General features: G+C 46.5%; 2 protein-coding genes across 5 annotated transcripts in view; one reads left to right on the top strand and one right to left on the bottom strand.

Annotated features, from left to right (window-relative positions):
* Positions 1 to 20,794, top strand: part of TLR5 (toll like receptor 5) — a 39,884-nt gene extending 19,090 nt beyond the window's left edge. For 3 of the 4 annotated variants that reach the window (XM_033195878.1, XM_033195880.1, XM_033195879.1), the window contains exon 3: positions 16,194 to 20,794. In XM_033195878.1, coding sequence (XP_033051769.1) covers positions 16,198 to 18,774 — 2,577 coding nt within the window. In that variant the 5' untranslated portion in view covers positions 16,194 to 16,197 and the 3' untranslated portion in view covers positions 18,775 to 20,794. Of the gene's footprint in view, positions 1 to 6,069; positions 6,162 to 16,193 lie in introns of those variants that run through there. The other variant, XM_033195881.1, reaches the window with a different exon arrangement.
* Positions 1,562 to 4,236, bottom strand: LOC117074437. The gene is made up of 4 exons (XM_033195882.1): positions 3,433 to 4,236; positions 2,934 to 3,150; positions 2,451 to 2,596; positions 1,562 to 2,131 (listed from the first exon to the last, which is right to left on the bottom strand). Exons 1-3 carry the CDS (start codon positions 3,801 to 3,803, stop codon positions 2,537 to 2,539), a joined length of 648 nt encoding a protein of 215 aa, XP_033051773.1. The 5' UTR covers positions 3,804 to 4,236; the 3' UTR covers positions 1,562 to 2,131; positions 2,451 to 2,536.
* Positions 20,795 to 22,450: the final 1,656 nt, after the last annotated feature.

Raw genomic sequence — 22,450 nt, 5'->3', positions numbered from 1 at the left:
AACTTTGTTGTTTTGCATTTCCTGACTTTTTCTGACCTCTGATATTCAGTATTTTTCCACTTCTCATTTCCCCCTCTCTCTAGTACCTGGAGAGCCAATCTTGGGTCTTATATGTCTGACTCGGAAGTCTCGGTGAGTACAGGTTGGTACTGGGCTCTCAGGACCATAAGCTGGACAGTGTTGAGTCTTTCTTTTATAAAGTTTGTTAATCTGTTTATTATACATGGTCCTATAGTGTGTAAGAGAAGTATACTTACGAATGGTCCTATGAGGGGCACTAGAAGGGAGTACATGGAGGAATTCCACCAGCTGTTGGCAGCAGAGGTGAATTGTTGTTTCTGCAATTCTAGGCTAAGTTTATGTAGCTGTTGGACTCGCATTTCTACGAGTCCAGATTCATTTATGTAGAAACAACAATCTTCTCTGAGGAAAAGACAGGTCCCTCCTTTCTCGGCCGTTAACAGGTCTAGCGCACGGCAGTTTTGTAAAGTAACTCGGGCAAGGGAAGTCAGTTGTCTCTGTAATGAGACAAGGGATTCGGCGGAAGCTTCCATAGCTATGGAGAATTGGTGAGTTTTACAGTGCTGATAAGGGAGTGACCTAAAGCTCCTCCGGCTAGCCCTGCAGCAACTAAGGACGTGGTGAGTGAGACTCCGGCTACTAAGGGGAGGAATATGGCTCGTTTTGGTCTAGGGAAAGGGGCGGAGTCCCACCTGGAAAATTCTGCAGGGGTGTGTAAGGTCAGTTGGGGAACTAGCGTGACAGGGAGACACAGTAGGGTTATAGTGGCCTGAGTGGAAAGGTTCTTATATAGGGTCCCATTGCACCAGAAGAAAGAACCAGGGGGGCAAAGAGGGTTGAGTTGGGAGTGGAAGTTGTATTACAGAGGGTAGTGCTGGCATTGGAATAACAAAAGGAGACTTGTGTCTGTCCAGGGTTTAGGAACAAGGGGACGTCAGGGATCGGGGGTGGTACGTGGCTATTGTTAGGGCTTAGGCTGAGAGAAGCGTTAGACGGGCCTGGAAGTGGAACTGCGGTTAAGGGCGGTCGCCCTAGAGCCGCGCAGAAAAAGCAGGGGGAGAGATTGCCTAGGCCAGTGGCGTTTGCTATCTCTAACCCTTCTCTTAATAGGGATAACCAGGAAAAGGGGCGGGTAGGAGTTAAAGTTGAAAGCTAGACATTTAATTCCCTTTCCTGGTTCTGTATAGCTGCGTGTAGGGTGGTCTGGATCTGAACAAGGGAACGCCAGAGAAAAAGATGGCTACTAGGCCAGGTAGTTCCTGAAGTCATGTACATGGCCCCTTTTTGTTGAGAAGTCCAGCGGGGGTCCCAGGGGTCCCAGATAACCCAGGTGTAGCCTGATGTAGTTTTAAAAAAATTGTGTGACCGCCACGTTTGACTGGACAGGGACTCAGAAGTTTTTAGGATTTTAACAGTGTGGATTTTGCAGGACCTATATGGACAACTGACACTTTGTTCTACCCATGAGTTATTACAATAAGAGAGTGATTGGTCAAAGAGAAAACAAATTGCGGGTGCCGCCTTTTTTGGCTGGTGTACCAAATCAGTGAAATTTAGATGGATGGGAGTGCTACAACCCCCAGGGGGACAGTCAGCAGTGCCTAATACAGAGCCCTTTTGTTCTGTCTGAGCATAATTGGTCCAGTTCTCAGTCAGGAAAAAACACCAAGCGAAAGGGGATGTTGCCGGGTTTGCCTGGGTCTCCCCACAGGGGATCCATAAGAGTAGAAGAGTTATAAAGGAAGTAGGTGTCATAGTTACAGTTTAGGTTGCTGACGGCGTAGAACAAGTTTTAGAGGGTTTTCTTTGGTCCGGTCAACTGTCCAGGTTGTTGTCTCTCCCGTCGAGGATGTAACAAGGTCTGAGAGCGGGTCTATAGGTTTGGCGTGGGTGTGATGAATCCAGGCAGCGATGCCTTCCACTTTGAGGGCCGTAGGCGTAGTCAGGATCACCTGGAATGGTCCTTTCCACCGGGGCTCTAGGGTTTCTTGTCAGTGGAGTTTGACGAGGACCCAGTCTCCCAGTTTGTACTGATGTGGAATGGGTGGAGGCCCAGCTTCACATAGTTCCTTTAGCTTGGGCCAGACTTCCTCATGAACTCTCTGTAGGGCTTGTAAGGAAAATAAAAGTTCAAGACCATTATCTGTGTCAGCTTTGAGGAGATTGTCTTTAAGGGTAGGGACGATAGGGGGTGGTTTGCCATACATTATTTCATAAGGGGTAAGTCCTAGTTTATAAGGAGAGTTACGTGCCCGGAACAGAGCGTAGGGGAGGAGGACTACCCAGTTAGCGCCAGTCTCCATGGTCAATTTAGTTAGGGTCTCTTTTAATGTTCTATTCATTGTTTCTACCTGACCTGAACTTTGGGGTCGATAAGCACAATGCAGTTTCCAATTAGCCCCAAGGATGGAAGCCAGTTCCTGACTTACCTTTGCGGTGAAGGCTGGCCCATTATCCGACCCTATCATGACTGGAAAGCCGTACCTGGGCAGGATTTCTTCTAGGATCTTTTTAGCTACAATCTGTGCAATTTCTTTCTTTGTCGGGAAAGCTTCTGCCCATCCTGAAAATGTATCTATAAAAACTAGCAAATATTTGTATCCATATTTTCCTGGCTTTATTTCAGTGAAGTCAATTTCCCAATATATACCAGGTCTATCTCCCCTTTGTCTTTTTCCCGAGGTCTGGGTCCCGTGACTGGCGTTATTTAGTTGACATACTACACAGTTTTTAACCGTGGCATCTATTTTTTTAGGGGCGTTTTAAATTTTTAGTCCAGTATGTTGAATCAAATCTAACATCTGCCGCGGGCCCAGATGAGTGCTTCGGTGGATTTGTGCTATTACTCACTGCCCCAACCTGTCTGGGAGAATGGTATTGTTGTTAGAATCTTTCCACCACTGATTACTGACCTGTGTTCCGGGGAGTTTACTTATCCACTGGAGGTCTTCTTCTGAGTATTCTGGGTGAAAGGGCAATTCTCTGGGCCCGGGATCAGGCAGCTGGAGGGTCAGTAGCTGGGGGGTGGTTTTAGCCACGTCCTTTGCAGTCTGGTCAGCCAGGTTGTTACCTCGAGTGACTGGGTTAGTGGCCTTTTGATGTCCCGGACAGTGGACAATGGCCAGCTTTCTGGGTTCCCAAAGGGCAGTCAGAAGATTTAAGATTTCTTCTTTATTTTTAATGTCATTTCCTTCAGCTGTGAGAAGCCCCCTCTCTCTGTATATAGCCCCATGTATGTGGGCGTTGGCAAATGCATACCGGCTGTCAGTATACACTGTCAGTTTACGGCCTTTGCCTAGTTTTAGGGCTTGTGCCAAGGCTATTAACTCAGCCTTTTGAGCCGATGTTCCTGGAGGTAAAGGGTCAGCCCAAATTATTTCAGTCTCTGAGGTTACCACCGCCCCCACATACCTCTGTCCTTGGTGAACGAAGCTGCTTCCGTCAGTGAACCAGGTGAGATCTGCATCTGGCAGCGGTCGGTCCTGGAGGTCTTCTCTGACTCCCTGCACCTGGGCTAGTATTTCAGCACAGTTGTGGAGCGGCTTACTTAAGTCTGGGTCTGGCAGCAACGATGCTGGGTTTAGGGTTGTCGGGGGCTTAAATGTTATTCTGAGGGGGTTTAGCAACAGCCCTTGGTAATGGGTAAGCCGAACATTGCTGAGCCATCGGTCAGGGGGTTGCCGGAGGATGCCTTCGACAGCATGAGGGGTGGTGACTTGTAATTCTTGGCCCATAGCCAGTTTGTTAGCGTCTTTGACCATCAGGGCCGTTGCAGCAATCATTCGGAGGCAAGGAGGCCATCCTGCAGCTACCGGGTCCAGTCTCTTTGAGAGGTATGCAACCGGTCTGCACCAGGGACCTAAATTTTGGGTCAATACTGCTTTCGCTATGCCCCGGCTTTCGTCCACGTATAAGTGGAAAGGCTTAGAGACATCCGGAAGACCCAGCGCGGGGGCCGAGAGCAGAGCAGTTTTGATTTGCTGAAAAGCTTGCTCAGCCTCTTCAGTCCAATTGAAGGGCTGCTGCTCTTTGGTAGGCTGATAGAGGGGTTTTGCCAGTTCAGCGAAGCCAGGTATCCAGAGTCTGCAGAACCCTGCAGATCCCAGGAACTCTCTTACCTGTCGTGTTGACTGCAGTCTGGGGATCTGTAGGACAGTTTCTTTTCGAGCATTTGTTAGCCAGCGCTGTCCCCCTCTAAGTAGATACCCCAAGTAGGTTACCTTGGCCTGCAGATCTGGGCCTTTTTAGCTGAGGCTCGATAACCCAGGTTTCCCAAGGTTTTCAGGAGGTCTTTGGTTCCTTGGATGCAGGCCTCTGGGGACGTTGCCGCTATTAAGAGATCATCAACATACTGCAAGAGAGTTATACTGGGGTGTTGGCGTCGGTACTCACCCAAGTCTTCATGGAGGGCTTCATCAAACAGGGTTGGGGAGTTTTTGAATCCTTGTGGCCGTCTGGTCCACGTCAGTTGGCCACTTATGCCTCTCTCAGAGTCTGTCCACTCAAAGGCAAAAATTTCCTGGCTTTTAGGGGCTAAAGGCAGGCTAAAAAAAGCATCTTTTAGGTCTAGAACAGTATACCATTGATTTTCAGGACTCAAGGTACTCAGGAGGGTGCATGGATTTGGCACCATCGGGTATATGTCCATTATCCTTTTATTGACTTCTCTTAAGTCTTGTACCGGCCTATATTCTTTACTGTTGGGTTTTTGTATTGGTAGCAGCGGAGCGTTCCATGGTGAGTGGCCGGGGCGTAGGACTCCATGATCTAGGAGTCGGCGGATGTGTGGTATAATTCCCTCTTTGGCTTCCAGGGCCATTGGGTATTGGCGCACGCGAACAGGGTCCATCCCGGGCTTAAGCTCAACAAAAATGGTGGGACGGTGCTTTGCTAGCCCTAGTCCTCCTGTTTCTGCCCAAGCCTCCGGGAAGCTCTGGAGCCAGGTGTCTATATTTTGGCTAGGAGGCGTTAACTCCTGGTGAAGCCGGTACTCATCCTCTAGAGTTACGGTAAGAACAGATAGTGGCCTGTTTTGGGAGTTAGTCACTTTGGGCCCTTCTGGTTGAAAATGGATTTGGGCCCCCATTTTAGTCAACAGATCTCTCCCCAACAGAGGACAAGAGCTGTCAGGGATGACCAGGAAGCTATGGGACACTTTCCCAATTCCCAAATTTACTGCTCTCTGGGTTGTCCATGGATATTTTTTGGTTCCTGTGGCCCCTTGAACCCAGGAGGAGTTGGAAGATAACTTTCCATAGGGCTTGACTAAGACCGAATGTTGTGCCCCAGTATCGGCCAGGAACTGGACCGGGGACCCCTCCACTTGTAAAGTTACCCTAGGTTCGGGGAGGGGATCCGAACCCCATCCCCCCTAGTCTGTATCTTGAGTAACTAGTATTGGCATAGATTTGGGCTGCCATTGTCCTTGGCCTGGCTGGCGCTGTTTCTTTTTGGGGCAGTCTTTTATCCAGTGACCAATCTCTTTACAGTATGCACATTGGTCTTTACTCAGATTGCACCTAGGGGCACGCGTGGATTGGGTGCTTCCTGGCCGTGGTTGTTCTTTTTGGACGACCGCCGCCAGGACTTTGGTCATTTTCTCAGTGGCCCTAATTTGTCTTTCCTCCGGAGCATCTCTGTTGTTATAAACTCTCTGTGCTATGCGAAGGAGGTCCTGGACCTGTTTTCCCTCCATATCTTCTAATTTTTGTAGCTTCTTCTTAATATCTGGGGCCGCCTGGTTGACAAAGGACATAACAACTGCTGCCTGATTTTCAGGGGCCTCTGGATCTATAGGTGTATACTGTCTAAAGGCTTCCATTAGTCTTTCTAGATAAACAGCGGAGCTTTCTGTCTTTCCCTGTAAAACAGAATATACCTTAGCCAAATTAGTGGGCTTGCGAGCTGCAGCCCGGAGACCCGCCATTAGAGTCTGGCGATAAACGAGTAGCTTTCCCCTACCTTCTGCTGTATTGTAGTCCCACGTTGGCCTGGTCAAGGGAAATGCTGCATTAATGAGGTTGGGGTTTGCAGTCGGTTGACCGTCATCTCCAGGATCCAACTTTCTAGCTTCTACCTGGATTCTTTCCCGTTCCTCCGTTGTGAACAGAATGCAGAGGAGCTGTTGCCAGTCATCCCAGGTGGGCTGATGAGTGAACATGACACTGTCTAGAAGGGCTGTTAAATCCTTGGGGTTATCAGAGAACCGGGCATTCTGCTGCTTTTTTCCAGTTGTACAGGTCACTGGTAGAGAATGGCCAATACTGGAGTCTAGGGTTGCCTGTGTCATCGGGGGGTCCTATTTCCCTTAAGGGGAGTGCTACAGTGGAATCGGGAAGTCGCGGAGTTGCCTCATGCTGGACACGCCTGCGCGTTCATCCTGCCGGCCCTCCCAAGCCATGCTCACTTTCAGTTTCCCCTGGCGCCGCTGCCGCTTCTCGGCCCTCACGGCTTCCTGGGAGTGCGGCCGGTTGGGCTTGGGCATGGGGTCCAGGAGGGGGATGATAAGGCGGGGGTTCCAAGGATACGAGGTCCTGGCTGTCAGGCAATACAGGGGGCAAGGGGGCAGTTGGAGTTTTTGGTCTTTTGGTGGTCCCATGTGGCTGCACGACTAAGGTTCAGAAGTCAGCAGAAAGGGAGCTAGCCACGGGGGTGGATTTTCCACCAGATCTTGCCAGAACAAAATATAGGGGATCTGATCTGGGTGTCCCGAACGACCTGGCAGGAAAACCCTTGATTTTACCTGGAGAATAATGGGGAGGCAAAAGGTTCCCTCGGCTGGCCAGCCTACGCCGAAGGTGGGCCACTCAGAGTGGCAGAGGGTTATTAATTTTCCCTTTTTAAGTTCTATACTGAGATCATGCCCCCTTGCTTTCACATCTTTAAAATTATTGACAAGGAGAGAAAGTGGTGTGGTCTGGGAGTTACCCATTCCTTGGAAGTCCTGTTGATAGAAGATGGGTGGTAAGGGATATTAGTGCCTGGTACAGGACTGGCTCCGAAGCTTCTGTAAATCAAGGTAAATTAGTAAGAGGCGCGCGACAGATAACTTCCAAAAACCAAGAAATGTTGATCGCTAGCGCGTCTCGGGCTTAGGACCCGACCAGAAGCAGATGGGCCACAGAATACAGAGCCCCAGATGAGTACCGGAGGACGTTTCCTACTGGCCTGCACTGACTGTCCTATAGCGCGTCCGCCAGGACTAGATCAGTCTCATATACAGACCCCGCGGGATTATTCAGAGGCAGACAGACAACATATAGACAGAGCCGGCTTACTCTCTTTTGCGATGACCCGTTGGCCTGGGGTCTGGTGGCCTTAGGGGCCATCCCGGACGAGCCCCCAAATGTAATGCCCAGACCCGCGACGACCCAAAAGCAACCACCAGAGTCCAGAGACAAAGCCAAGCGGCAGGGATCGCTTTATTTCGAGTTCGAACTTGGACCTCTCCGGCCAGGCATCAGGTCCTAGGGAGAGGCCCCGAGCTCGGTGCTCTGCCGTCTTTTATAGTCAGACACAACAAGTTACAGCAAGTTACAGAGTCACTGGGGATTTTTACAGTTGTAGGTTTACAATTGGCTGACATTTAAAGTTGAACATTAGTCAGTTGTTCATTGGTTCCCGCCCTTTGACCAAACCACAAACGGCCGTTGCTCTGCTAGGGACTTTCCAGATAACTTTGTTGTTTTGCATTTCCTGACTTTTTCTGACCTCTGATATTCAGTATTTTTCCACTTCTCAAATATGCAAAATACACCTCCAATATTAGTCAGCTACCTCATTCTCCATGTGTGATTTAAGCCACATGCACCCACATCTGTTACTGTAACTTCCCCTCATATCAAAGAACTCTTCTTCCCCCATTCACAATAACTCACTGGCTGGCTGCAGTGGCTCACGCCTGTAATCCCAGCAATTTGGAAGGCTGAGGTGGATGTCAGGCCTCTCAGCCCAAGCCAAGCCATCGCATCCCCTGTGACTTGCACGTGTACGCCCAGATGGTCTGAAGTAACTGAAGAATCACAAAAGAAATGCAAATGCCCTGCCTCACCTTAACCGATGACATTCCACCACAAAAGAACTGAAAATGGCCGGTCCTTGCCTTAAGCGATGATATCATCTTGTGAAATTCCTTTTCCTGGCTCATCCTGGCTCAAAAAGCTCCCCCACTGAGCACCTTGTAATCCCCACTCCAGCCTGCCAGAGAACAACCCCCCTTTGACTGTAATTTTCCTTTACCTACCCAAATCCTATAAAATGGCCCCACCCTTATCTCCCTTCTCTGACTCTCTTTTCGGACTCAGCCTGCCTGCACCCAGGTGAAATAAACAGCCATATTGCTCACACAAAACCTGTTTGGTGGTCTCTTCACACGGACACGCATGACGGTGGGTGGATCGCCTGAGGTCAGAAGATCGAGACCACCCTGGGCAACTTGGTGAAACACCATCTCTACTAAAAATACAAAAATTAGCTGGGCATAGTGGTACACACCTGTAATCCCAGCTACTCAGGAGTCTGAGACAGGAGAATCACTTGAGCCTGGGAGGCGGAGGCTGCAGTGAGCTGGATTGCATTCCAGCCTGAGTGACAGATCGAGACTTCATCTCAAAAGATAAAAATAAGATAACTCACAAGCTGCAACCCTTCAAATGCCCACTTCCACAAGCAAACTGCAGGTCATTTTCAAAGTCGAGTGCTGTATTTATTGTGCATTTTTAAGCATTTAACTTGGCTAAAACTGTGCTACCATAAGGGGGGTTCCAATCCTTTCTTCTTCTTTCTTTCTTTCTTTTTTTTTTTTAGAGTCTTGGTCTTGTCACCCAGGCTGGACTGCAATGGCATGATTTTGGCTCACTACAACCTCCATCACCTGAGTTCAAGGGTTTCTCCTTGAACTGGAATTCAGGCGCCCGCCACCGCACACAGCTAATTTTTGAATTTTTAGTAGAGTTGGGTTTCACCATGTTGTCCAGACTGGTCTCCAACTCCTGACCAGTTTTTAGTTTGCATTACTCAATCTCATCACCTACAAAAGAAACAAACATTGGCAGGCACATGTCTGTAATCCCAGCACTTTGGGAGGCGGAGGTGGGCTGATTGCTTGAGCCCAGGAGTTCGAGACCTGTCTGGACAATATGGCAAAACCCTGTCTCTACAAAAAAAGTGCAAACATTAGCTGGCATGGTGGTATGTACCTGTGGTCCCAGCTACTCCGGAGGCTGAGGTGGGAGGATCACTTGAGCCCAGGAAATTGAGGCTGCAGTGAGCTGTAATCACACCACTGCACTCCAGCCTGGACAGCAGAGTGAGACCCTGTCTCAAACAAAACAAAACAATCACAGACTATGTAGGTGGAAAGAATACATAGGATTCACAGAATTCCTGACTTTCATCATCAGAGTGCCTGTAAGGAATGTGGAAAAAGACCTGGAAGCTTTACCTCTCAGCACTGCAGCACTGTCAGACCCAGGCCTCCGTTTTATAACAAATATTTGAAATGACCTCTTTATTATTTTGAAATGACATTCATAGATGTAACATAATCCACCTACATGCATAATTTTATAGAAATCAATATACTGTCCTAACTGGGATATAAAAAAGAAATAAAAGGGGAAGTAATTTATAATGAGTTGGTGCATGTCTCAGCATGTGAATGCTTGTGTGCAACTAGAAGATGAAAGGAGTTAAACACTCTCACCTACTTATAAAGAAGATGCTTGGATTTAAGAGAAGTAAGATAATATTCAACTGACACTTCTTAAACATTTTTTTCCAAGGCAGGGTCTTACTCTGTTGCCCAGGCTGCAGTGCAGTGGCACAAACACAGCTTACTGCAGCCTCAAACTCCCAGGCCTCAGCTATCCTCTCACCTCAGCCTCCCAAGTAGCTGGGACTACAGGTATGCACCACCATGCCCAGCTAATTTTTGCATTTTTTTGTAGATATGGGTTTTTGCCATGTTGTCCAGGCTGGTCTTAAACTTCTGGGATCAAGTGATCTACCCACCTTGGCCTCCCCAAGTGCTGGGATCACTGGAGTGAACCTCCACACCCTGCCTCTTCTCAAACTTTTGTATTACACTTGACATTTTGAAATGAGGACTAAGTAAATTTGCTCACACATAAATGTTGTCACCATATGGTGCAGACGGGTACAGTGTGTGACATTGTTTGACTCTCCACAGAGGCACTGGCCACCATGAAGTGATTTTCTGAAATGCTGAATAACACTGTCAACAAAAAAGAGTCAGACTCTGTGAAATATTTCAAGAGGTTTATTCCAAGCCAAATGTGAGGACCACAACCTGTGACAGCCCCAGAAAGTCCTGAGGACATGTGCCTAAGGTGTTGGCGCTACAGCTTGGTTTTATATATTGTAGAGAGACACGAGACATCAATCAATCTATGTGGGGTATGCATTGGTTTGGTCTGAAAGGGAGGACAACTCAAAGCCTGGGGCTTCCAAGTCATAGATGGATTAAAAGACTTTCTGGTTGGCAATTCGCAGAAAGAATTAAGTTTTTATCTGAAGTCCTGGAATCAAGGGGTTGTGGAGAAAGGTTCTTTTGCAGATGAAGCCTCCAGGTAGCAGGCTTTAGAGAGAATAGATGGTAAATGTCTCTTTCATGAGAACTAAAAAGGTGCCAGACTCTTAATTAAATCTCTCCTGGATCAGGAAAAGACCTGGAAAGGGAAGGGGATTCTCTACAGATGTAGATTTTCCCACAAGAGACAGCTGTGCAGGGCCCTTTCAAAATATGTCAAAGGAATATTCTATTTTGGGGTAAAATACTTAAATTTATTCCAGATCCTGCTATCTGTTGTGTATTTTATTTTATTTTATTTTATTTTTGAGACAGTCTCACTCTGTTGCCCAGGCTGGAGTGCAGTGGCATGATCTCTGCAACCTCTACCTCCTGGGTTCAAGTGATTCTCATGCTTCAACCTCCCAAATACAGATGCCACCACCCGGCCCAGCTAATTTTTTATATTTTTAGTAGAGACGGGGTTCCACCATGTCAGCCAAGCTGGTCTTGAACTCCTGACCTTAGCTGATCCACCCACCTTGACCTCCCAAAGTGCTGGGATTACAGGTATGAACCACTGTGCCAGGCTTATTGTGTTGGTATCTTATTGCTACAAAGAGTCTGTTCTATCAGTCTGAAGATGTCTGTTTTAATGTTAATACTGGTCAGTTGTTCCTGAATTCCAAAGGGAGGAGGGTATTATGAGGCGTGTCTGACTCCCTCACCTTTCTCATCATGGCCTGAACTAGTTTTTCAGGCCCCTTCTCTTGGCCAAGAGAGGGGTCCATCAGTCAGTTGGGGAGCTTAGAATTTTATTTTTGGTTTATAACACTTTATAAAGGTCCAAACTAAACAAGGTACAGTCTTTCCTAGATTGACAATTACCTAGACTGACATAGTAGTTGCATTCCTGAAAAGTTCAGTATATATTAAAACAGTGCAAAAACTATTTTTTTTTTTAGCATATAACACAAAGTTACATTCTGAGGTAATTTTGGGCAAGTTTTTGACCCTTAGGGACTTTGGGCAGGACATCCTACAGCTGTGTGGATGCTGGCCTATTCTGCATGTACAGGACTGTCAGGCACATGTAAACCAAAAATTAAATTTAAAGGCCCCACAACCATCTGAATGGACTTTCTTTATTCTTTCTTTCTTTTCTTTTTTTTTTTTTTGAGATGGAGTCTCTCTGTGTCACCCAGCCTGGAGTGCAATGACACAAGCTCAGCTCACTGCAACTCTGCCTCCTGGTCAGGTGATCCACCTGCCTCAGCCTCCCAAAGTGCTGGGATTACAGGAGAGAGCCACTGTGCCCGGCCCATCTGAATGGACTTCCTTCTAGGTCAGGGCACTCAAAAATTTAACTTAAAAGTCTGGTTTAGGCCATGATGGAAGTGGGGGCTGAAAATGCCTCATTATACTCGCCAACATTAACGTCAACACAGACCTTAGGTCTGATGAGAGGCATTTACATTCTGTTCTCTGTAGCTGGCTGCCTGGAGGCTTCATCTGCATGATCAAACTTTGGACTCCACAACCTCCTATCCCAACCCAGACATTCTTTCCTTTTGAGAACTCTTTTTTTTTTTTTTTTTTTGAGATGGAGTCTCACTGTGTCACCCAGGCTGGAGTGCAATGGCACAAGCTCAGCTCACTGCAACCTCTGCCTCCTGGGTTCAAGCAACTCTCCTGCCTCAGCCTCCTGAGTAGCTAGGATTTCAGGCACACACCACCATGCCTGCCTAATTTTTGTATTTTTAGTAGAGATGGGGTTTCGCCATGTTGGCCAGGCTGGTCTCCAACCCTGACCTCAAGCAATCTGCCTGCCTCAGCCTCCCAAAGTGCTGGGATTACAGGCATGAGCCACCACACCTGGCCTCTATTGATAACTCTTTCAACCAATTGCCAATTAGAAAAATAATTTTAAGTCTACCTATAAATTGAAAGCTCCTCCCCGCCCCTCAAGTTGTCTCGTGCTTCTGGACCAGACCAATGTGTATCTTAAATGTATTTGACTGATGTCTCATGTCTCCCAAAAATATATAAAACCAAGCTGCATCCTGACCACCTTGGGCACACATTCTCAGGGTCTCCTGAAGGCTGTGTCACGGGCCATGGCCCTCGTATTTGACTCAGAATAAATCTCTTCAAATACTTTACAGTTTGGCTCTTTTCATTGACATACATTATTATGCCATCCTGATTACAGGGGGGATACCCACCCCTGTCACTGCGACAACCAAAAAGCAAGCCTGCAAATTTACAGCTTCCTAGAAGGCAGGTGTCCCCATCAGAAGCCACTGCTTTTAGAGAGTGTTACAGATAAAATGCACTGAGGCAAAGGTCCTTGAACAGATCCAATCCCTTTATCTTTCTGTTGATGGCAGTGTTGTTCATTCAACATATTCAACATACTCTTTCCCTTTTTTTTTTGTGAGCACCATGCTTCTTTCTAACTGTTTGCTGTGTGGAGAATATAGTCTACCAGGGGACAGAGATGTTAATTATGATAAATAAGCAACCAAATAGACAAGACAATTAAGGGCTGTGATCATTGCTTTGATGGAAATAAGATGGTTTTTGAAAGAGTAACAGGGAGGGGGAGTTATTTCAAATGGTGTGTACAGGAGAAGGCTCTGAGGAAACACTGGTGTGAGATCCAGTCGCAGTAAGAGCAGAGAGAAGAGGGTTCACATGGAGGAGGCAGCACGTGCCAAGATCCCGAGACTGGAAAGAGTTTGGAATGACGGACCACATATGTATTCCAGGATGGCTGGAACTTCCACCTAGGACCTTGGTGCTGGCCACTCCTCTCCCTCAAACACTGGGCCTCTCCACATTTTTCCTTACTTCCTTCAGACCCCTGCCCTAATCTCATTACATCAGAGACACCTTTCCTGTCTCCTCTCCATAAATAGCAGCCACCACCCCAGCCCTGGCACCCCATCTCCTTTTTCCCACTTTGCTTTCCTCCATTGCACTTACCTCCACCTGTCAGTACATATTTCCTCTTCCTTTTGTTGTCTATCACCTCTTCCGTCCACCAGAATGTAAGCTCCATGAGGGCAGGCTTTGTCCATTTTGTTCACAGCTGTATCTCCAGCTCCTAAAACAATGCCCAAGGCTTGGTGTGCTGGCTCACGCCTGTAATCCCAGCACTTTGGGAGGCTGAGGCCAGCGGATCACTTGAGGTCAGGAGTTGAAGAACAGCCTGGCCAACATGCTGAAACCCCGTCTCTACTGAAAATACAAAAATTAGCCGGGCGTGGTGGCACACATTTCTAATCCAAGCTACTCAGGAGGCTGAGGTGGGAGGATCACTTGAACCTGGGAGGCAGAGGTTGCAGTGAGCTGAGATAGCACCACTGCACTCCAGTCTGGGTGACAGAGTGAGACCCTGTCTCAAATAAATAAATGATAAATAAAACAGTGCCTGACACATAATAGGTACACAGCAAAATTTTTTTAGTGAGTTATTGAGTAGAAAAACTATTCAAGATAATGTTGACAAGACAGTCAAGAGCTGAATCATGTAAGTCCTCGTAGGATTTTATTCCAAGTACAGCGGGAAGGAAGGAAAGGGCCCTGTACAAAGAGGAATGATATCAACTAGATTATGTTTTTAAAAGATCGTGCTGGCTGCTGGCTGGAAAATGAAAGGAAGACCAGAAATAAGAGAGCCAGTGAGGAGTCTCCAGTCTGGCCCACACAAAGAGATGGCGGTGGCTTACAGTAGGGCAGTGAATAGGCTTGGGAGGTGGCACCAACAGGACTTGCTGATGGATTGGATATGGGGGTGATGTTTAAAAGAATGAGGGTGATTCTGCTATGTTGTCACCCTGAGTCTCTGGATGGATATGGTGAAGCCATTTACTAAGATGAGGGAGAAATTCAGAGTGGTGATAAACATTCTCACCAAGTTTTTCCTAACAATTATCAGATGCCTGAGTTTGATATTTTGAGTCAACCCAGGCATCAATGCCTACTTCTGATTTGCTGTAGCTTGTGTGCCACGGCCTCACAGTTTCTGTGGAAACCCCACCATACATCAGCCCCAACACAAAGCACAGCCTCATTAGAGATAGCCTACCTCCAGCACCGTGACTGCTCCAGGCTTAATCTCTTCTGGTGTTGACACCTTTGCCAGTGATGTTGTCTCATGGGATCATAGGATTCATGCTCTTTATAAACCATTGCCTTCTTCCTGTTTCGTTCATTTATTTTTCCTCTCATTCGCCTGCCCTCTGAGCTATGTAACTCTTCCTTTACCTTCCAACAGAGGCCTTTCGTTACATTTAGAGCAAGTGGAATGCATAGCAGGCACCAAAGATGGAGGTGCTATGCAAATAACAGACACCAAGCGCTCTGTGGGTGGGGTTCTTGTGTGTTTTCTCTTCATAGCACCCAGCACAATACTTGGAACATAAGCCAGACACATTTATTGAGCACCATTTCTGCTGCATCCATGAAGGAAACACTCAACCCACCCAGACAGACAGTCAGCTCCCCCACTGGACTTAAGCAAGTGGGCCAGGCTCTGTTTATTGTTGTACACTCACACTCACACAGCTGCCAGGCGAGCACTAGGCACTTATCACACTTTTATTAAGCCCATCACATCTGACTCTTTGTAGGGATGCCAGAAAGTGCCCGATTTCTGCATGGTGGGATGGACTGTGTGTGGAGTAAGGTCGGATAAACAGAGATGGGCCAGTAGCCTAGACAAGTTAAGGGAGAAAAACAGTGAATTTATTTTCCACTCATCAGCTGAGCTTTCTGTGGGCTAGGAATGGGGTGCCTGGCTGAAGTGAAGCAACACTGTGTCTCTTCCTGCTGTTTTCTCCAACTCCCCTCAGCAAATCATGAATGAAAAAACTAATGAATGAACAAACGTAGAGTTATTATAAGGATTAAGTGCAGGCGGGGTGCAGTGGCTCATGCCTGTAATCCCAGCACATTGGGAGGCCGAGGTGGGAGGATCACTTCAGCTCAGCAGTTCAAGACCAGCCTGGGCAACAAAGCGATACCCCCATCTCAATTTTTTAATTTTAATTTAGAATAATAAATAAAAAAATTTTTAAAGATTAAGTGAAATGTTTTTTAAGTACCTAGAATAGTGCCTAGTATATAGAGAATTCAACATAAGTGTTTGATAGAAAGAGAGCAAGAATAGGCCAGGTGTGGCGACTCATACCTATAATCCCAGCACTTCAAGAGGTTGAGGCGGGCAGGTCGCTTGAGCCCACAAGTTGGAGACCAGCCTGGGCAATGTGGTGAAACCCCATTTCTACTAAAAATACAAAAATTAGCCAGGTACAGTGGCACATGTCTGTAGTTCCAGCTAATCAGGAGGCTGAGATGGGAGGATGGTTTGAACGCAGGAGGTGGAGGTGGCAGTGAGCTGTGATGGTGCCACTGCCCTCCAGCCTGGGCGACAGAGCAAGACCCTGTCTCAAAAAAACAGAAAGAGAGTAAGAATAGCTTTGTCTGTATCTGCCAGCAACCACGTTTGTGGAGTCAGAGGAATGAAGGGGTCAAAGGGAGCAGGAACATCATAGAGAATACCCCCAGGATCTGAAGACCCCAGTGCAATACCTCGAGCTTAAATGCCTGTGTTTTCATTCTCCCTTCTTCTCCATAGGATCATGGGAGACCACCTGGACCTTCTCCTAGGAGTGGTGCTTGTGGCCAGTCCTGTGTTTGGATTTCCTTCCTGCTCCTTTGATGGCCGAATAGCCTTTTATCGTTTCTGCAACCTCACTCAGGTCCCCCAGGTCCTCAACACCACTGAGAGGCTCCTGCTGAGCTTCAACTCTATCCGGACAGTCACTGTTTCATCCTTCCCCTTTCTGGAACAGCTGCAGCTGCTGGAGCTCGGGAACCAGTATACCCCCTTGACTATTGACAAGGAGGCCTTCAGTAACCTGCCCAACCTTAGAATCTTGGACCTGGGAGGTAGTCAGATATACTTCTTGCATCCAGATGCTTTTCAGGGACTGTTCCATCTGTTTGAACTTAGACTGTATTTCTGTGGTCTCTCCGATGCTGTATTGAAAGATGGTTATTTCAGAAATTTAAAGTCTTTAACTCGCTTGGATCTATCCAAAAATCAGATTCATAGCCTTTACCTTCATCCTTCATTTGGGAAGCTGAATTCCTTGAAGTCCATAGATTTTTCCTCCAACCAAATATTTCTTGTGTGTGAACATGAGCTCGAGCCCCTCCAAGGGAAAATGCTCTCCTTTTTCAGCCTCGCAGCTAATAACTTGTATAGCAGAGTCTCAGTGGACTGGGGAAAATGTATGAACCCGTTCAGAAACATGGTGCTGGAGACACTAGATGTTTCTGGAAATGGCTGGACAGTGGATATCACAGGAAACTTTAGCAATGCCATCAGCAAAAGCCAGGCCTTCTCTTTGATTCTTGCCCACCACATCATGGGTGCCGGGTTTGGCTTCCATAACATCAAAGATCCTGACCAGAACACATTTGCTGGCCTGGCCGGAAGTTCAGTGAGACAACTGGACCTTTCACATGGGTTTATCTTCTCCCTGAACTCCCGAGTCTTTGAGACCCTCCAGGATTTGCAGGTGCTGAACCTTGCCTACAACAAGATAAATAAGATTGCAGTTGAAGCATTTTACGGACTTGACAACCTCCAAGTTCTCAATTTATCGTATAACCTTCTGGGGGAACTTTACAGTTCGAATTTCTATGGACTACCTAAGGTAGCCTACATTGATCTGCAAAAGAATCACATTGGAATAATTCAAGACCAAACATTCAAATTCCTGGAAAACTTACAGACCTTGGATCTCCGAGACAATGCTCTTACAACCATTCGTTTTATTCCAAGCATACCTGCAATCTTCTTGAGTGGCAATAAACTAGTGACTTTGTCAGAGATCAACCTTACAGCCAACTTCATCCACTTATCAGAAAACAGGCTAGAAAATCTAGATGTTCTCTACTTTCTCCTGCAGGTACCTCATCTCCAGATTCTCATTTTAAATCAAAATCGCTTATCTTCTTGTAGTGGAGATCAAACCCCTTCAGAGAATCCCAGCTTAGAACAGCTTTTCCTTGGAGAAAATATGTTGCAACTTGCCTGGGAATCTGAGCTCTGTTGGGATGTTTTTGAGGGACTTTCTCATCTTCAAGTTCTGTATTTGAATAATAACTATCTTAATTTCCTTCCACCAGGAGTATTTAGCCATCTGACTGCATTAAAGGGACTAAGCCTGAACTCCAACAGGCTGACAGTTCTTTCTCACAATGATTTACCTGCTAATTTAGAGATCCTTGACATATCTGGGAATCAGCTCCTAGCTCCCAATCCTGATTTATTTGTATCACTTAGTGTCTTGGATATAACTCATAACAAGTTCATTTGTGAATGTGCACTTAGCACTTTTATCCTTTGGCTTAATCACACCAATGTCACTATAGCTGGGCCTCCTGCAGACATACATTGCGTGTACCCTGACTCGCTCTCTGGGGTTTCCCTCTTCTCTCTTTCCACGGAAGCTTGTGATGAAGAGGAAGTCTTAAAGTCCCTAAAGTTCTCCCTTTTCATTGTATGCACTGTCACTGTGACTCTGTTCCTCATGACCATCCTCATAGTCACGAAGTTCCGGGGCTTCTGTTTTATCTGTTATAAGACAGCCCAGAGACTAGTGTTCAAGTACCATCCCCAGGGCACAGAACCTGATATGTACAAATATGATGCCTATTTGTGCTTCAGCAGCAAAGACTTCGCATGGGTGCAGAATGCTTTGCTCAAACACCTGGACACTCAATACAGTGACCAAAACAGATTTAACCTGTGCTTTGAAGAAAGAGACTTTGTCCCGGGAGAAAACCACATTGCCAATATCCAGGACGCCATCTGGAACAGTAGAAAGATTGTTTGTCTTGTGAGCAGACACTTCCTTAGAGATGGCTGGTGCCTTGAAGCCTTCAGTTATGCCCAGGGCAGGTGCTTATCTGACCTTAACAGTGCTCTCATCATGGTGGTGGTTGGGTCCTTGTCCCAGTACCAGTTGATGAAACATCAATCCATTAGAGGCTTTGTACAGAAACAGCAGTACTTGAGGTGGCCTGAGGATCTCCAGGATGTTGGCTGGTTTCTTCATAAACTCTCTCAACATATACTAAAGAAAGAAAAAGAAAAGAAGAAAGACAGTAACATTCCGTTGCGAACTATAGCAACCATCTCCTAATCAAAGGAGCAATTTCCAACCTATCTCAAGCCACCAATAACTCTTCACTTTGTATTTGCACCAAGTTACCATTTTGGGGTCCTCTCCGGAGATTTTTTTTTTCTTTTTGCTACTATGAAAACAACATAAATCTCTCGATTTTCATATCAACACCATGTTCTGTCTCACTAACCTCCAAATGGAAAAAAATAGATCTAGAAAATTGCAGCTGCCCTTAGAGATTCCCAGTCTCCATTGATTTTCTTTCAGATCCAATAATACTGTTCTGTCCTGCTGTGTTGATTATGGAATGTATCCCTAATCATGGGAAGGACACTTGGGAGAAGCTGCAGATGGCTGATGTGCTTTCTCTAGCATTCAGCTCAAAAATGAGATGGTCCATGATTCTGGGTTCTCTGTGTTCTGCAAAACAACATTAAGTAGAAAACAAACAGAAGCAGAGGCACATTTCCTTCTTTTGCCACAGAAACAATGCCACTGTTGAGTGCAAGTCACGCTTTGTCTTGTAGATAAGAGGTGGCCCCAAAGAAGCTGGGATGAATGAGAGTCACTCCCTCTCTTGTGGCTGTACTGCACTTCATGTTCTTACCTTCAGCTTCTCCAGGTCTCGCCCTAGTGAGCCAAGAACTTTCTTTCACATGCTGCCTTTATTTCAGCCTGGCCTTCAAGACCTTCCATGATTTATCACCAACCTACCTTTTCAGCTTTATTTCCTAGCACACCTCATTGATTAGCCGCTCAGGCTGTTGCATGAAAAATACGGACTTTACACACAGATCCTGGGTTGAGTTCTGAGTCAGCTGTGTATTAGCTGTGTAACCTTGGCCATGGTATGCCCTTGGTGGGCCTACATTTTCTCACATAACAGCATCTATGTCATGGAATTCCTGTGAAAATTAAATTGGCCAAGGATGTCAGGGCCTCTCAGATCTTTTTCTTCGTTGCCCTAATGACCACAAGAGAACACATACAATGAAGGCCTTCTGGGGGCAGTCGCAATTTCATTGAAGTTGTATTTTTTTATCTTAAATGAAATCTATGTGTATTTTCCATTCTGTTCCTTTTTTCATGTTTATTAATATAGAAATGTGTTTTTGCAAAAGGACTAAGAACATTTAAAGCAAGGAAACTGTGCCAAAATTACCCCATAGCTTCACAAACTGCCTCCTCCAAGTCCAGCATAACTCCAGGTCACCTCCTCACCTCTCCAGATTGTCACCTTCTTCCCCTCACTGGGCCGCTCAATCCTGACTCCTCCAATACACACACACACACACACACACACACACACACACACACGCTATTCTCATCCCAACTTCTTTCAGCCACTTAAAATCAGTGAGACCGAGCTTGCCCTGCACCCAGTGATGGCATTATTTTCATGCACACCATGCAGGCCCCACTCTTCCTCTTTCCTCTGGATTCTTCTCCCATCTCTGCACATCCATCCTACATGTTCAAAATCCAGCCCATGAAGCTCCCTGGGATCCCTCCAACCCAAAGTCCTGTCTCCCCTTTTGTGAAAACTCTTGACACTTTATCTGGTCTTTTAAAAGTAGCTCTTACTACCACTTCCTGTCTTCTTTGTTCTAAGCCTGCCTGGCCACCCACCCCTCTAGAAGATAAGTTCCCTGGGGAAAGACCTTGTCTTCTGTGTCCTGCCCTCACTGGCTATAGCAGATCACTTATGTTTTTGGGATCATTCATGAGTTTCCCACCTATACATCTGCCCATGCTTCTTCCTCCCCATGGAATTTCTTCTCCCCATCCTACCACCTGTCTGCCTGGTGAATTTCCTTGATTAGCACGACTGCCCATCCCTCACGACCCCAGTGACAGATTTTCTGTCACAGATACATGACATTGTATTGCGCCGGTGTGTTTGTGTATGTGTGTGAACGGCTTAGTTTGTGAGACACTGCAGTCAGGACCTTGTCTTGTTCATCTGTGTATCGCAGGCCCATTATGGTGCCTGGCCCACAGTATGTGCTTAATAAATGTCTTGTGGATCAATGAAGTATATTGGGAAGCCCAGCTTTCCTCATGTCAACACCTGCTGTTATTAGACTTTCCACAGGATGCGCAGGGAGGATGAGGGCCTGAAGGAGCAAGATATCCATGGAGGTGCTGAGTGGTGAGCTGAAGAGGGCAGGAGACCACAGCTATCAGACACCCCTGAACACCATTTCAAATGGCCAGGCGTGGCACAGGGCTCCTGGGTAGTGGGACAGTGGCAGCCTGGATAAGCAGCTGGGAGCGGGGCTAGAATGGAGAGCTGAAGGGGTGGGGAGGAAAACAGAACCCACATGAATTTGCAGTGAATAAGGTCTCCTGGAACCTTGTGCTAAGAAATACAGTAAAACAGGGCCAGGCGCTGGTGGCTCATGCCTGTAATCCCAGCACTTTGGGAGGCCAAGGTGGGCCAATCACTTGAGATCAGGAGTTTGAGACCAGCCTGCCCAACATGGTGAAAACCCATCTCTACTAAAAATACAAAAATTAGCTGGGCATGGTGGTGCACGCCTGTAATCCCAGCTACTAGGGAGGTTGAGGCAGGAGAATTCCTCGAACCCAAGAGGTGGAGATTGCAGTGAGCCAAGATGGCACTATTGCACTCCTGGGTGACAGAGTGAGATCCTAACTCAAAAAAAAAAAAAAAAAAAAAAAAAAAAAGAAAAAGAAAAAGAAAAAGAAAAAGAAAGAAAGAAATACAGTAAAACCAAACAAAAGTATACTGTGCCAGTAACAGGTATAACTGCAAATCAGGAAGACTGGAAAGACCACTCTGCCTCGGTTCATGCTCTCCTGTCCCACCTGCTGTTCAGACATGGTTTTCCCCCAACTCTAGGGAGTGCAGAAGGGGCACCCAGGACACTGAAGAAATCTCCTGGTCAGAACACCTTGTAAGAAACTCCTAGGGAAAGGGGTTTCCTAGCCTGGCTAGGGGTTGGAGGTAGTGCTACAACAAGGACTTCCCTTGGTTTGGGTGACCATCGCTATGACTCTATTTTCCAAACCAAACCTGGGACATGTAAAATGACAAGTGCAGGTGTATTTACAGGAAGAACAAGCTGAAACACAGATAACTCTCAACGTAGGAAAGAAGTCTATCCCACAGCCTTTTCTAATCTTCTTATTTAAAAACACAAATTATAGGTAATTTTGTAATGCCCAGACCCGCGATGACCCGAAAGCAACCACCAGAGTCCAGAGACAAAGCCAAGCGGCAGGGATCGCTTTATTTTGAGTTTGAACTCAGTTCCCTCCAGCTAGGTATCCGATCCTAGGGAGAGACCCTGAGCTCGGTGTTCAGCCGTCTTTTATAGTCAGACACAAACAAGTTACAGCAAGTTACAGAGTCACTGGGGATTTTTACAGTTGTAGGTTTACAATTGGCTGACATTTAAAGTTAAACATTAGTCAGTTGTTCATTGGTTCCCGCCCTTTGACCAAAGCACAAACGGCCACTTGCCCTGCTAGGGGCTTTCCAGATAACCTTGTTGTTTTAGCATTAAGGGGAGTTTCCTGACTTTTCTGACCTCTGATATTCAGTATTTTTCCACTCCTCAATTTTCCTAATGAAACACATTTAAAAGGCATCTTTTGTGGTCTTTGTATAGAGTGTATGGGGGACCTGTTCACTTCTACATCCTAGCTACTGTTGGATTCAACATAC

Source organism: Trachypithecus francoisi, unplaced genomic scaffold, assembly GCF_009764315.1.
Source record: "Trachypithecus francoisi isolate TF-2019V2 unplaced genomic scaffold, Tfra_2.0 Lachesis_group5, whole genome shotgun sequence".
NCBI lineage: Eukaryota > Metazoa > Chordata > Mammalia > Primates > Cercopithecidae > Trachypithecus > Trachypithecus francoisi.
This window is presented reverse-complemented; position numbering and strand designations above follow the sequence as displayed.

What these genes read in the sequence shown, in the direction of transcription:
- LOC117074437 (XM_033195882.1), bottom strand. Translation starts at nt 3,803, where the DNA reads ATGATTGCTGCAACGGCCCTGATGGTCAAAGACGCTAACAAACTGGCT. An exon ending in TTCGTTCACCAAGGACAGAG is followed by an intron (nt 3,151 to 3,432) that starts GTATGTGGGGGC and finishes TTGGGAACCCAG; the next exon opens with AAAGCTGGCCATTGTCCACT. An exon ending in GTAAACTCCCCGGAACACAG is followed by an intron (nt 2,597 to 2,933) that starts GTCAGTAATCAG and finishes TAGTTTTTATAG; the next exon opens with ATACATTTTCAGGATGGGCA.